This window comes from Leguminivora glycinivorella, chromosome 17 (assembly GCF_023078275.1).
Source record: "Leguminivora glycinivorella isolate SPB_JAAS2020 chromosome 17, LegGlyc_1.1, whole genome shotgun sequence".
Lineage (NCBI taxonomy): Eukaryota > Metazoa > Arthropoda > Insecta > Lepidoptera > Tortricidae > Leguminivora > Leguminivora glycinivorella.
Window position 1 is genome coordinate 21532635 of NC_062987.1, and position 15468 is coordinate 21548102.

Sequence of the window (15468 nt, forward strand, 5' to 3'; positions counted from 1 at the left end):
CACTAGTCTATATTAATACTGTGGGGTCGGAATGGCCTTGTAGCCATATCTTTAATTATAATTATAATAATTTGTTATTTATCTTGTATAAATTCCAGTAATTAATCCCATTAATATTAATTTATGTGTCTAATCTTGTATAGTTATAGGTATTTATAACTGATATTAAGATTATATAATACACAAATAAATAAATAGCTCAATAATAATATTAAATAATTTATATACAAAAACTTAATATAAATATGTATTAAAATTACTCGCGGACAGAGCGACCCATGTTTGTTAGTAGATATCCAGTTGGTATGCACTTTGTCCCGGCACCGATAATCCGTGTGCCGCTGTAAGCGCTGCGCGCCGCTCGGCACGGTCTAATGGCCGGCCGCCCGCTGCAGCGCTCACAGCGATGTATTGTGCGCGGCGCCGCTTGCGCCGCCAGTACCTCATAGACCTCGCCGCGAAACGCATGTTCTTTGTTGTGCTTCCGGGCCAAATCGCATTCCGCTCGCATTTAATTTAATTATTTTGCTTTCTTTCGCTTTCGCTCTTTCGCCTTCCACTCTTTATTGACTGATGTGTTTGTGCTAACTGTTTCTTCCGTGTGACGTGTAAATAGACAATAAATCGGTGTGCAAAAGGACGCTTAGTGCTTATTATTCCTCTCCGCATCTGCACCCGCTTATCTGCACGCTTACTGCTAGCACCAAGGCAAGTTACCTACCTACCACATCTACACTGGTGACCCCGTGGAACACATAAAATGAGCGACGACGAGAATCGCGTATCGGAGAAGCCCGGGCCGAGCAGACAAAGAAACGACGCTCAAGATGGCGGCGTAGCAACGGAAATTTACCGCATCGGCGTGAAAGTGCCTATTTTTTGGCTGGAAAAACCGGCAATATGGTTCGCGCAGATGGAGTCGCAATTTGGTGTGGCGAATATTACTGCGGACGCTACTAAATACAATTACGTCGTGTCACAACTCGATTCGCAATATGTTGCCGAGGTTGAGGACATTATTCTTGCGCCGCCGCCTACTGACAAATACAAAAAAATAAAAGAGGAACTCATCAAAAGACTCTCTGTATCCAGGCAGAAGAAGGTGAAGCAGTTGCTTAGCCAAGAAGAGTTAGGTGATAGGAAGCCGTCCCAGTTTCTTCGCCACCTACGTCATCTGGCTGGGCCGAACATACCTGATGAATTCCTTTTATCAATATGGACATCTCGCCTGCCAAGTAACTTACAGTTTGTGATTGCAGCGAAGCTCAATGACCCAATTGAAGAGCTTGCCGACTTGGCTGACCGCGTCCATGACGTATCTACCCCTCAAGTAGCCGCAGCGTCAGCGGCTGACCCACAGATGGCAGTCCTCATGCGTCAAGTGAGTGAGTTGGCCGAGGGCATGAAGGCGCTGAAAAGTCAGTTCGGCAATGATAGGCAGTCGCGGTCAAGATCTCGTGCGCCCAACAAGTCGCGTAACCGCTCCAGCTCACGCAGGTCGCAGTCCGGTTATAGAAAGTTTCCTGAGTGCTGGTACCACGCGAAGTTCGGAGAGAAAGCGACAAGGTGTATGAAACCGTGCGACTTCCAGGCGGGAAACGAGAGGGGCACTCGTTAGTGGCGACCGCCGTTTGCCCGAGTCCTGGTCGCTTATTTGTTACTGACCAATCGTCAAAGATACAGTTTCTCGTTGATACTGGCAGCGACGTCTGTGTCTTCCCAAGGTCACAACTGAAATATCGGCGACAACCAACCAGTTACCAGTTAGCTGCGGCGAATGGCTCACCTATAATCACCTACGGCTACCTACACTTAGTGCTGAACCTAGGCTTGCGCCGCGACTTCGCTTGGCAATTTATTGTTGCGGACGTGACGAAGCCAATAATCGGCGTGGATTTCCTGGCACATTTCGACCTTCTTCCAGACTGCAAAAACAAACGGCTCATCGACAGGACGACTAGCTTGTGCGCCGTGGCTTTGCCTGGATGTTCTACGGATGAAATTTCTTCGGTCAAAGTAGTGTCGGGTGAGTCAGAATATCATCGCATACTACTAGAGTACCCCGACATTACTCGCCCATCTGGCGTTCATCGGGTTCCCAAGCATAATGTTCTTCATTTTATAAGAACTACTCCAGGGCCTCCTGTGTCTTGCTCTCCTCGACGGTTGGCCCCGGATAAACTGAAAATTGCTAAGGATGAGTTCTCGTCGATGCTTCAGAATGGAATAGCTAGACCTTCAGAGTCACCATGGTCGTCACCTCTACACCTAGCCCCTAAGAAAAACAATGGCTGGAGGCCTTGCGGTGACTACCGTATGCTGAATGCAAGGACAATCCCGGACAAATACCCCATTAGGCATATTCATGATTTTGCTCATAATATTTCTGGTTGCCAGGTTTTCTCCACCATCGACCTTGAGAAGGCGTACCACCAGATCCCTGTGAACCCCGAGGACATCCAGAAGACCTCGATCACCACGCCGTTCGGGCTCTTCGAGTTCCCGTATATGACGTTTGGCCTACGGAACGCTGGCCAGACGTTCCAGCGGTTCGTGGACGAGATGGTAAGAGGACTGGATTTCTGTTACGCCTACTTAGACGACTTCTTGGTGTATTCGAAGGACGAAGTTACTCACAAAGAGCACCTGCGCCAGCTGTTCACCAAGTTCCAGGAATACGGGATGGTCATTAACACTTCTAAATGTGTCTTCGGTGCATCGGAAGTAACGTTCCTGGGCTACAGCATCTCAGCCGCAGGTACCAAGCCCCTTCTGTCCAAGGTTGATGCCATTAAAGACTTCCCGGCCCCGAAAAATGTAAGAGAACTACGCAGGTTCCTAGGGATGCTCAATTTCTACCGTAGATTCATCCCTGGGGCAGCAGCATCTCAGGCTCCACTTAATGCACTTTTAACGGGATCAGCGAAGCCCTCTCATCCTGTCAACTTCAGTGCTGAAGAGCACGAGGCCTTCAATGCTTGTAAGGACAGCTTATGTCAGGCTGCGTTGCTAGCGCATCCAAATAGTCAGGCTAGGCTGGCCGTCGTCACAGATGCCTCTGATATCTCCATGGGCGCCGTGCTGCAGCAGTACATCGACGGAGAATGGCAGCCTCTAGCGTTCTTCTCGAGGAAGTTAAGCCCTGCGCAGCGTAAGTATTCACCATACGATCGTGAGCTTCTGGCCATATACGAAGCGCTCAAATACTTTAGACACATGGTCGAGGCCAGAGACTTTACGATCTACACGGACCACAAGCCCATCTGCTTCGCTTTCAACTCACGAAAGGACAACTGCTCACCCAGACAGTTCAGGCATTTGGACTTTATAGCGCAGTTCACTACTGACATACGGCATATCTCTGGGAAAGACAACGTGGTGGCAGATACCCTGTCGCGCGTTGAAGAAATCACACAGCCGATCGACTTAGAGAAGCTAGCCCAATCCCAGATGAGAGATCCAGAGTTACAGGACCTCCTGCAGAGTGACAGCTCGCTGCGCCTAAAGAAATTCAGGTTGCCAGGCATTAAGGCTGAGCTGTATTGCAACGAGAAGGACCAGACGCTCAGGCCTTATGTCACGAAGGAGTTGCGCAGGCAGGCGTTCCAGAGCTTGCACTCCTTCAGCCACCCTGGTGCCAACGCTTCCATCAAGCTCGTCGCGGACCGGTACGTTTGGCCAGGCATCAATAGAGACTGCCGCGAATGGGCACGTACCTGCTTGGCATGCCAAAGAGCCAAGGTCACCCGCCACGTCTCTGCGCCACTAGGGACTTACAGACTTCCGAGAGCTAGGTTTATGCACGTCCATATAGACCTCATTGGACCCCTGCCAGTGTCTCAGGGTTATAAATACTGCCTTACAGCCGTCGATCGGTATACTCGTTGGCCTGAGGTGGTACCGCTACATGAGATCACGGCAGAAGCCGTTGCAAAAGGCATTCTTCATGGCTGGATATCGCGATTCGGCTGCCCTAACGACATTGTGACAGACCGTGGCAGACAGTTTGAGAGCTCCCTCTTCAGGCATCTGTCTGAGCTAGCCGGCTTCCAGCATCGTCGTACAACAGCGTACCACCCTGCGTGCAACGGCCTCGCGGAAAGATTTCATCGGCAGTTGAAAGCTGCCATTACCTGCCACGCGACTGGCAACTGGGTGGATACTCTACCCTTAGTCCTACTTGGTATACGGAGTGCCTACAAGGAGGATCTGAACGCGTCAACTGCCGAGCTCGTGTACGGCGAGCCACTGAGGTTACCGGGAGAGTTGCTACATGCCAAGTCACCAGATGACACTATTGATGTGACAGATTATGTCGCACGCTTGCGTAAGTTTGCCCATAACCTCACTCCAGTGCCAGCGTCGCGCCATACGACCAATAGGCGAGTCTTCGTCTATAAAGATCTTGACACCGCTAGCCACGTATTGCTGAGAGATGATACGAGTCATCCACCACTGCAACCAGCGTATACTGGTCCGTACGAAGTGCTTAAACGAGGTGACAAAGTGTTCAGATTACGTGTGAACGGCAAAAGTGTAACAGTGTCAATAGACCGTATTAAGCCTGCCTATGTATTGGCTGATGTACCTCATGTACCATCTCCTATCCCATCTATTCGACCAGCTCCAGAGACTGAAAACACCATCAAAAAGACGAGGTCAGGACGTACAGTGCAAGTCCCTGATTATTACTAATTTTTGTTTTCCATCGCCCTGCCGGTCTCTGGAGGGGGGTGATGTGGGGTCGGAATGGCCTTGTAGCCATATCTTTAATTATAATTATAATAATTTGTTATTTATCTTATATAAATTCCAGTAATTAATCCCATTAATATTAATTTATGTGTCTAATCTTGTATAGTTATAGGTATTTATAACTGATATTAAGATTATATAATACACAAATAAATAAATAGCTCAATAATAATTTTAAATAATTTATATACAAAAACTTAATATAAATATGTATTAAAATTACTCGCGGACAGAGCGACCCATGTTTGTTAGTAGATATCCAGTTGGTATGCACTTTGTCCCGGCACCGATAATCCGTGTGCCGCTGTAAGCGCTGCGCGCCGCTCGGCACGGTCTAATGGCCGGCCGCCCGCTGCAGCGCTCACAGCGATGTATTGTGCGCGGCGCCGCTTGCGCCGCCAGTACCTCATAGACCTCGCCGCGAAACGCATGTTCTTTGTTGTGCTTCCGGGCCAAATCGCATTCCGCTCGCATTTAATTTAATTATTTTGCTTTCTTTCGCTTTCGCTCTTTCGCCTTCCACTCTTTATTGACTGATGTGTTTGTGCTAACTGTTTCTTCCGTGTGACGTGTAAATAGACAATAAATCGGTGTGCAAAAGGACGCTTAGTGCTTATTATTCCTCTCCGCATCTGCACCCGCTTATCTGCACGCTTACTGCTAGCACCAAGGCAAGTTACCTACCTACCACATCTACAATACTATTGTAATATTAGTTAAAAATTGGTGAACACCAATTAGTTAAAAATTGGTGAACACCAATTTTTAACTAATATTACAATAGTATTAATCAGTATTCTGTTTTTAATTCCTTATGCCTGTAATATAAAATAATAAATAAATAAATAATAAATAAATAAATATTATAAGACATTCTTACACAGATTGACTGAGGCCCACGGTAAGCTCAAGAAGGCTTGTATTGTGGGTACTCAGACAACTATAAATATATAATATATACAAATACATATATACACAAAAAACATCCATGAATCAGGAACAAATATCTGTGATCATCACACAAATGAATGCCCTTACCGGGATTCGAACCCGGGACCGCGGCTTAGCAGGCAGGGTCACTACCCGTTAGGCCAGACCGGTCGTCAATATAAGTTGTAAACTGTTCTAATATTATTTTTTTGCCAGACGAGACACAGTTGCCACCTAGTATCGAGTAGTGGAACGACTTAGTAGACCCAAAGATATATAATTATAACTCTGTATAGACAGATAAAGTCTAAGAAAAAATCGTGCCTCAGTACCATACAGAAAAAGGTACGGTGGCCTAGATGGCATTACACCTTTGGGGTATGCTCAGCTAGATGGCGCTAATATTAATATTTGACATTTTAAAACATATCAAGCAAAGAATATGGGCCAAATTGTCAAAACTGAGGTTCAAAAGTTTTAAGCCTGTGTCAAGAGATGGCACTGTGATTACACATTTTACTTCGACAGTAACTCTCTTTAACTCGATCCTCTTTGATAGGCCTGACGCTCGGAGAGAAGCGTTCGGCGGGGCGTGCACCTGCATGCACGCTATGCACTTGTATGAGCTTCAATAGTTTGAAAGCACCTAACCTAACGGCGCACCCTCCAAGATTCAAATCGTTACGGCTCAGCCACGACATTGGTCTAAGCGCGGCAGCGGCGAGCGGCAGCCATACGTGCGAATGAAAAGTGCCATCGCTATGTCTCGCTTCAATGTATGGCCGCCGCTCGCGCTTAGACCAATGTCGTGGCTGAGCCGTAACGATTTGAATCTTGGAGATTGACGCAGATTGACTTTAGTTAAACATACCAGTTAAACTAACTTCCCATGAAACTATATCAAACGGAAACTATCACCTCAAATATCGTTTATAAACGTATCAATATGTAAATAAGTGGAATCTAATCTAAGTTTGAGAGATCGAACCGTTAGGGATTGCACAACGGATTCTGTCCGTAGTCCGGCAGGATCTGTCCGGACAAAATCCGGCTACCTGTCTTTATTGATTTCCGTTAACTTTGAAGATTATTTAGGTCAATTTTAATTAATTTCTCTACGAAACTAGTGTCTTAACTCTTACTATTATCGAGTTATTAAAAACTAATCTAAATATATAAAAGAAGAAACTGACTGACTGACATATCAACGCACAACAGTAACCGCTGGTCCTAGGGATTCCAAATTTGGAACGTAGGTTAAATAAATGAAATGAAATGAAATTATTTATTACCGGAAATACATTCCATATATTATTACTAATATTAACATAATAAATTAACTAAATTAAATTAAAATTAATAAAACTAAAACCAAATTAATCTAGTAGGACCCGCGGTTTCGGGTCACCCCGACCCTGATCCCATAAAATGTAGTCCTCTACATTTAGCACTAAGAAACACTAAGAAAGGATTTTTCAAAATTCACATCCTAAGGGGGGTGAAATAGGGCTCCAAATTTCGACGTTTGAATAAGATTACTTTTAGTACGCGGGCGAAGCCACGGGAAAAAATCTAGTGGCCCAATAAGTGTAGTACGAATTTAACTTTATAACTTCCTAGTATAACCTATTTATGTGCCGTCAGTTACTTTGCTTAGTGTTATTCTTAAGGGCAAACAATAGTTATTTGTTTTACAAGGGGGCAAAGTAGTTGTTTAACCGCACGTACCAATATTGATACCCGAACAAGCGAAAGATTCCAATATTGAACCGCGATCGTAGCGAGTGGTTCAAAAAGTGGAATCTTGAGCGTTCCGAGGGTATCAAGGCACGAAGGTTAAACAAACTTTGCCACCGAGTGAAACACAAAATTTTTCACCACACCAACACGAACAAAATACTGACGATAAAAAATTAAAATAAATGAAATCCAATAATTTATTAAATATTTATGATTCAAAATCATCATTTATAGGTAAAATCTAGCAGCCAGATTAAGACATCGAGTTAAAATTTATATGAAATTACTTTGCCCCCTTGTGGATAAAATGCAATTTTGCTATCTGTTTTCGAATAGCAAAGAAAGCCTTTACCAGTTGGTGTGGTGAAAAATTTATTAGAGGTTTTGCTACATATTTATATATCACAATGAAAAGTTTTTAAAATGTACAACTTCTCCGTTCATTACTTCTCCTTCTCTCATTCTAACTCATTCGTCGCATTTGCGTCATCTAAAATGAATAACATGCTGCGTTTAGCCTTTTTTCCGGTATCTGGTAGCCCCAGAAAAGTTCCGGATCTTGTCCGGATTACAATCCCTAGCATTAGCTTAAACCGAGTCAAAGCGGTGTCTCAAACGGTCCCGCAGTAGTTACGGTGAGTAAATAAAGTGTGAGATTGAAATGTTATTGAGGGGAAAAAAGATTAATCGAAACATTATCTGCTGTTCAAATCTGATATTCAGATCAGAGGTCATCAACCTTTCTGTGTTATTCTGGCTTTTGCTGCAGCTCATGAGAGCGGGGGTCCGCTCGGCTTTGACAACTAATCCCAAGTATTGGCGTAAGTATTTATTGGCGTACGCATATTTGAACTATTCTCACAGGCATAACATTGTTTAGGTCTCAAACTTACGGAACATACCCAAACTACGTGACACGTTTAGGGGGAGGAGGGGGGTCGTCAAAATACTACGCTTGGTCACAGAGGGGGAGGGGGGGGTCTAACTTCTTGTCACGTAACCTGTGGAATATTGGCCCAGCCGTGGTCAGCAGAGGAACGTTTATATAGGCTGGTGATGATGATGAAGGTGATGGGATGAAAATCATTGTTTAAAGGCCGGAAAAAAAGATGATAAACACGCGTCATTAAACAAATACACTCAGCGTCAAAAAAATCGCACCTCGCCCAAAATTGCTGGAGAAGAAAATGTTACCCCGAAGAGCTGGCAGGGGCCCCCAATTTAAGCCATCGAATTGCCAGAAGGAATTTTCGCGAGGTTTGGACGTTGCAGCAATGGAGGAAAGTTTTGTTCCCTGATGAGACGAGGGGGTTCATTTACACAAACGACGGACGCAAGAGGAGTGCAAGAGAGCAGTTTACACCAGTCTGCACCGAAGAAACAGTCAGAAACGGGAGCGGCTCGTACATGTTCTGGGGCGGCACTTCCATCGACGGCAAAACGGATCTCGTCTGCGTTTTCCGCACTGGCTGTGGTCGTTTTGAGGGGTCCTTAACTGCTGGCAGTTACATTATGGAGATTTTTGAAGAACATGAGGTCCCATACGCTGAGTTTGTTGGACCTGACTTCCAATTTATGCACGTCAACGCCCGTTGCCATACTGCCTTGACAGTGCGGGAATCCCTGCATGAGGTCGGAATGTACCGTAATGGAGTGGCCAGCAACGAGTCCCGACCTGGACCCCATCGAACATCTCTGGGATGAGTTAAAACGGCTTGTTTGGTCGCGGGATCGTGCTCCAGCCACCCTCGACGAGCTGGAAGCCGCAGCAGGAGCAGATATTGAGAAGTGGGATAACATTCCCTCAAAAACGGATCGTAACACTGATTAAAGGTCCATAACTGATTGCCTGGAAGCTACACGAAGAGCCAAAGGGAGAAAACACTAGGTTTTAAGTTTAGTTTTAAGTAATTTTTACTACGCTTATACTACGCTTGGTCACGCAAAGGGGGGGGGAGGGGGTCAATAAACGGCACAAATATGGTCACGTACTTTAGGTATGTTCCCTTATTCAAATCTAGAACTTTGGACTTCGAAATAAACCAGTTATTAGTTCCAAATTTTACAATATCATTGATGTATATATATTACTTCGTAAGGACATGGTGCCAAAAATGTTGTTAGCACTGTGTCGTCACAAACACCGTTGTGCACGTGCGAGCAAAGCGTTCAATCTACGCGACCTCATCGACCAGTCATGTTGCAGTGTTCCTTAAAATTGTATGTTTTTTTACTTAGTCAGCCCATCATAAGTATTTTGGAAAATATAGTCAGTTACAGAAATTATACCATGTAAGAAAAAAACTCAAATTATTAAAAAATAACAGCTTATCTCACAACAACTGTGGGCTACATTAACGTCATCTTTCAATTCACAAACACGATACGCCACGGTAGAAATGATGAAAAACATAAAACATATTTTATTCATTAAATCAGCTTTCAAACAAAAAAAAACTAAATCTAAATTAGTTCATCCGTTCGGAAGCTACGATGCCATAGACAGACACACACACAAACAGACAGAGAAACAGACAGACAATCAGACAGTCATGTTAAACTTATAACACCCCGTCGTTTTTGCGTCGGGGGTTAAAAAGGAGAACTTGAATCGCCATATCCTTACTTACGTAATCTTTACAATCAGGACCTAGGAGTTGGGCAAGTATGGCGAAATCTCTGAAAACTCGCTAACTAACTTGAATCTTAAAATGATGGGAACTTGGCCCCGTGATAGTGCCGCGGGGTGTGTGCGTGTAGCACGAGATCCAAACGCAAATGTTGTCAAATCATCATAATATAATGCATGCTCATATAACCCGGCGACCTTCAAGAGTAAACAGGCATCTTCTGGGCGAGCTCACTCCATCGTAGACCACGTCTTTGCCTTTGGCTAATCTGTGGCCAAGAGTAAGCCTATTTATAATTAAAAAAAAACACATCATTTGGCCTTGTACATCTTTACAGATGATTTTAGCAACATCTCTGATCGAGCGACAGCGCCTGTGACTATGTAGCCAAATTCGTTCGCATATAAATGTTGTCAAATACCTATCATCTATCATCATAGATCTAAAATCAGTCAGTTGAGTCATAAAGATCCTGACTCATTCCTTATTAAGTTATTATATGATTTAAATATATTCGGCATCAAGATGCAAGATCGAGTGAGGTGGGTTTCGTCATTACCAAACTAAAATGGAGTTGGGTGGGACATGTTGCTAGGCAGAGTGATGGCAGGTGGACTAAATAAAATGTTAACGGAATGGTGGCCACTCACAAATGTAAGAAGCCCCTGGCATCCGTTGGCTCGTTGGGTCGATGACATCCGGAAAATTGCGGGTCACAACTGGATGAGACTAGCCTAGGACCTGGAGAAGTGGCGTACTAGAAGAGAGGCCTATGCTTAGCAGTGGGCGATAAGGGCTGATATGATGATGATGAATCCCTTATTATATAAGTATTTATTATAACACTTTTTTTTATTCTAAACTCTATTTTGCCTAGATATCGACGTAAGTCGTATGGTTGACTATTTTATTTCTTCTTTCCACAATTATTTAAATATATTACGTTACACAAAAAAAAATTGTTATTTGTTATACAAGGGGGCAAAGTTGTATTTTAACGCCGAGTGTGGAATTGAAAAACGAGCAAGTGAAAGGATTCTATAGTTGAACCACGAGCGAAGCGAGTGGTTCGAGAATAGAATCCTGAACTTGCGAGTTTTTTAACACACGAGAAGTAAAATACATTTGCACCCGAGTGTAATACAAAGCTTTTCCCCTTACTACAGCGAGGAAACTACAACGCAAAAAATGCATTTATCACTGCTTCCAGTAGTTCCACAGGTGGTAAATCATCTTTATTACTATATTCACATACTTTTATCAATTTTAAAGCAGTTAATTTGACTTTATTCAAGGTCAAATTACTTTACTCACTAGTGGATAAAATGCGTTTTTACCCGCTGGTATTAAAGGACAAAACACGTGTTTCCGAGCTAGTGAGGGGAAAAAGTTATTTGTAAGCTTTTTGTACTTCCTTATGCAACTCGCTCTACAAATTGTATAGTTTTATAATATAGATTAAGGTACTAGTGCGACGAAACTGCGTCCTGTAACACAGGGTTTCCTAGCTCAGGACACAGAGTCGCGATTTTCTGTAATTGTTAATTTATATATTTTTTTTTATTTTTTGTTCCTGGCATAATGGTGGATAGTAAATTATATTATAAAGGCAAAAAATATGAATATACTAACATATTATTATCACACAAAAAAAATCTCAAACTATGTATGTTATAAGAACTGAAAAAAAATTGCTGTTACTCATAAGTAAACCATAATTGTAATATTATAATTATATCAATGACATAGGAATCCTGCAGCGGGATCTCAGTTTATAAACCGTATGTGTGAAGTTTGTGTGGTGTGCCCGTTAATTGCGCCTAATGCCTGGAACCCGTTAATCCTCGTTAAGGCGTCCTAAACTAACAGACTACCGGCCAGACATTTAAAGGCAATGATACACTAGACAATCAATTTAAAGAAAATTATACACTGCACTAACTTGAACTTGCACGATTATTAATTTGATTTGATTGCATGCTATTCGGCTACGATGCCACAGATAGACACACACACACACACACACAGACAGACAGACACACACACAGACAGCCAGCCAGACAAACGGACAAACAGGACACGTCAAACTTTTAACACCCCGTCGTTTTTGCACCGGGGGTTAAAAACAGCAAAATAGTACATTACGATACAAGTGCGTAAAAAAGGAAGTTCGAAATGAGTGGCGATAAATTAAAACACGACCGAAGGGAGTGTTTTAAATCGACACGAGTTACGAATTTCCTTTTCGCACGTGTATCGTACGACGTTTTTCAGTACAGATGAGCCTCCGAAGTTTCGACCTGGCATATAATGAACCACTTCTCGCACTAGTGCGTAAAAAAAAACACCATCTGTACTGAAAAATATTTTTAAAGTTAACTTTTACGTAATCAGGCGAAAACAACACAGTCATGTTAATCTGTAGATTGTGTGTGCATTAGGTCATTCTATTCTTAAATCTATAAAGTGTAATATGTCAGTGATTGTTTTGAAATGCAGTAAGGTTCGAATTCGATGACGTCACTGCATCGCCGACAGCGTTTTTGGTGGTCAAAATAAATAAAAAATTAAACACATAAGTAGTAAATATTGTTTTTTTATGTCAAATATTACAGAAAACAATCATTTATTGCGCCAAATTTGACATGAGTTTAGTAGCCTAGTTATTACCATAGTACTCTTTTATTATACTGTGCTATTCCAGAGATCGGACAGATTTGCGACATTCTCAGTGACTTACGTCATTTTAATGACTTTTAGTATGAGATGACGCACAAAAATCCGATCTCTGGCTATTACCGTCATCCACGAACCCTCGCAAAAACAAAGAACAGACTAAAGAGGTCTCTTTGATATTGTTTTCCTTTAAAAGAGTTCAATTTAACAGAAAATACGAAACTAAACACCGTCTAAGACTTCACGAATCATATATTATTATTAAATATGCTGCATTGTATATGAAAGAGTTTCCCTTTGACGTCGCTTTTGCGTATTTTTCGCATCATTAAAACTTTTAGGAGAGGTTACTTTATAAAGTATCAAAACGGTTTAAACAGCTTTCCTCGGCGCCGAGTTTATTTCACTGTTTACACATAAAATGGTGTTTTCGTAATATGAAATAACATTTCGGCAATATCATAATTTCGTTTTCCCCTCACTATTTTGAAAACGGGCCTTTTCTTTTGATAGGATGAAGTGTCGCTACTTTTACCCCCGACGCAAAAACGACGGGGTGTTATAAGTTTGACGTGTCTGTCTGTCTGTGTGTGTGCGTCAGCTGAGTTAGTCGGGAGTGCTCTTTATGAAAATCGGTCCACTAAGTAATGTCGGGGTTTTCTTCAAAATTTTAATTATTTAATGCGAGTGTGAAATATGAGTTTGTCAATAGGTTGTATTTTTTATTTTATTTTTTTATTTTATTTGTCGATACGTTAACATGACATTACAGTGAGCTAATACGCCATGAAACTTAAATAACACATAACAACGTATAACATTAGAAAGGTACAACACAATATAACACTAAGTACCTCACATTACACTCGATGGCCTAGCATCCATTTCCTCACAAAACCTCAAGCATTCCTTTCTCACAGCCGCCCATCGCCATGCAATCAGATCGCACTCGGGTGTTGACGCCAAGAGCGCATTCAGTAGTGAGAGAGCACGCAGTAGTGGAGAGTTCCTTCGCGACACAGTTCGCGCAGCCGGGACCGCTAAAAGAACGCGTCGCCGAGGCCTGAGATCTATTCTGGAGACTCCCGGAACATACAGTCGCACGGGGCGGCTAACTAGTTCCGGGCAATCTGACTCTCCGCGCAGCACTCGACACGCAGTACCTAACAAACTAAAGGTCATTCTGACTTCCAATGAATTGTATCCAAGGGTTCCCAAGAGGTACTTGGTTGGATACAAAAGCGGGTAGTACCCATACATTTTTGTACAAAAACCTTAGGAAAGCTTTTTGCACTTTCTCGAGCATTAACGAGTATGTGGATTCATACGGTAGCCATACAATCGACGAAGCCTCTAATTTGCTTCTAACCAAAGCGTTATACACGAGCTTGATGGCCAGTGGATCGTTAAACTCCCGCATGTTACGGACTATAAACCCTAGTCTTCGATAGCAGTCGGCCACAAGAGACACTATGTGCTCGTGGAACGTGAGACGCGTATCGAAGACCACGCCTAGATCTTTAACTGAAAATACTCTATTTATAGTCTCTGATCCCAGAAAGTACTGCGCAAGTATTGGAGCCTGTGAGCGGCTGAAAGTACAGACACAACATTTGGCAGAATTGAAAAGAAGCCTGTTTTCCATACTCCACTGATACACCAGGTTGATGTCCGCTTGCAACGATTCACAGTCAGTTCCTTGCTCCACCCCGTAAACTAACTTTAAATCGTCGGCGTAAAGGAGACTTTGAGATGACTTCAGAACTGACTGGAGATCATTAATCATGATTCCGAACAGGAATGGTCCCAGTATGGAGCCCTGGTATGTTTTGTTACCTAACTTAAACCAATAATATCTGCTTGAATTGCTTACATTGCTCACATAAATATTTAGGCGCCAATATTAAAAGAGAAGACTAGGTAACTCTAAGAAAAAAAACACGGTAGGAAATAATACTTTTAATTTTGTTCCCTGGAACTTTTACAACGACATAATAATATTAAGTCAGTCATTAAAACTGCGCTGCACCAACACTTTCTTAATATTTCAAACCTATTCTCATTCAAATCTGATGTGGTTTTGACACCACAAAAATAGAAAGCATGTAAGCACCAATCAGTGTTAGATAATTTTGAGACCTTAAGGCCCACTTCCACCAACCACTTAACTCAGGAATACTGGGCTGTCATCTGTCAAATTCCATATAAAATGGTGGATTAACCCTCGGGTTAAACCTCCTTTTTCGTTGGTGCAAGTGGCCCTTAATGGGTATTTTCGCGAGAACAATCATCACAAACTTTTTTTTTAAGGTAAGTAGGTAAAATTTATGTTTTGTTTTTCCTACTCAGAATCACGAGCTATTTTGATCTAAGTAGGACAAAAAATAAGGGAAAAAAATGGTCCCAATTTTTGTTTTTATTTTGCATACTTTCCACTTTGTAACCGCTGTTTGAAAATGGTAAAAAAGTGGAAAAAATTAATTTGGGACGCTTTTTTAACCTAGTAGGATCTAAAAGGCTCGTGATTCTGAGTAGCAAAAACATTAAACTTACCTATTTTAGAAAAAAAGTTTTTGAATTTTTTTTCGCGAAAATGCCCAAGTGTAAAATGCTACCACCATGCAGCACAAACTCTCGCGCTATATCGTAATTCTGCAAAAGGAGTCATATAGGGGGTGCAAGCATAAATTGCTCACCCTTAAAGTTGGTCAAAAGTGCCTAGCCTTCAGAGATAACA

At 42.5% G+C, this 15468-nt stretch overlaps 1 protein-coding gene across 1 annotated transcript; it reads left to right on the plus strand.

The window, feature by feature from the left end:
* The first annotated feature begins 760 nt into the window (after positions 1 to 760).
* Positions 761 to 1618, plus strand: LOC125235147. The gene is made up of 2 exons (XM_048141597.1): positions 761 to 1133; positions 1260 to 1618. The coding sequence occupies exons 1-2, from the start codon at positions 761 to 763 to the stop codon at positions 1616 to 1618; spliced, it is 732 nt and encodes a 243-aa protein (XP_047997554.1).
* The last annotated feature ends 13850 nt before the right edge of the window (positions 1619 to 15468 follow it).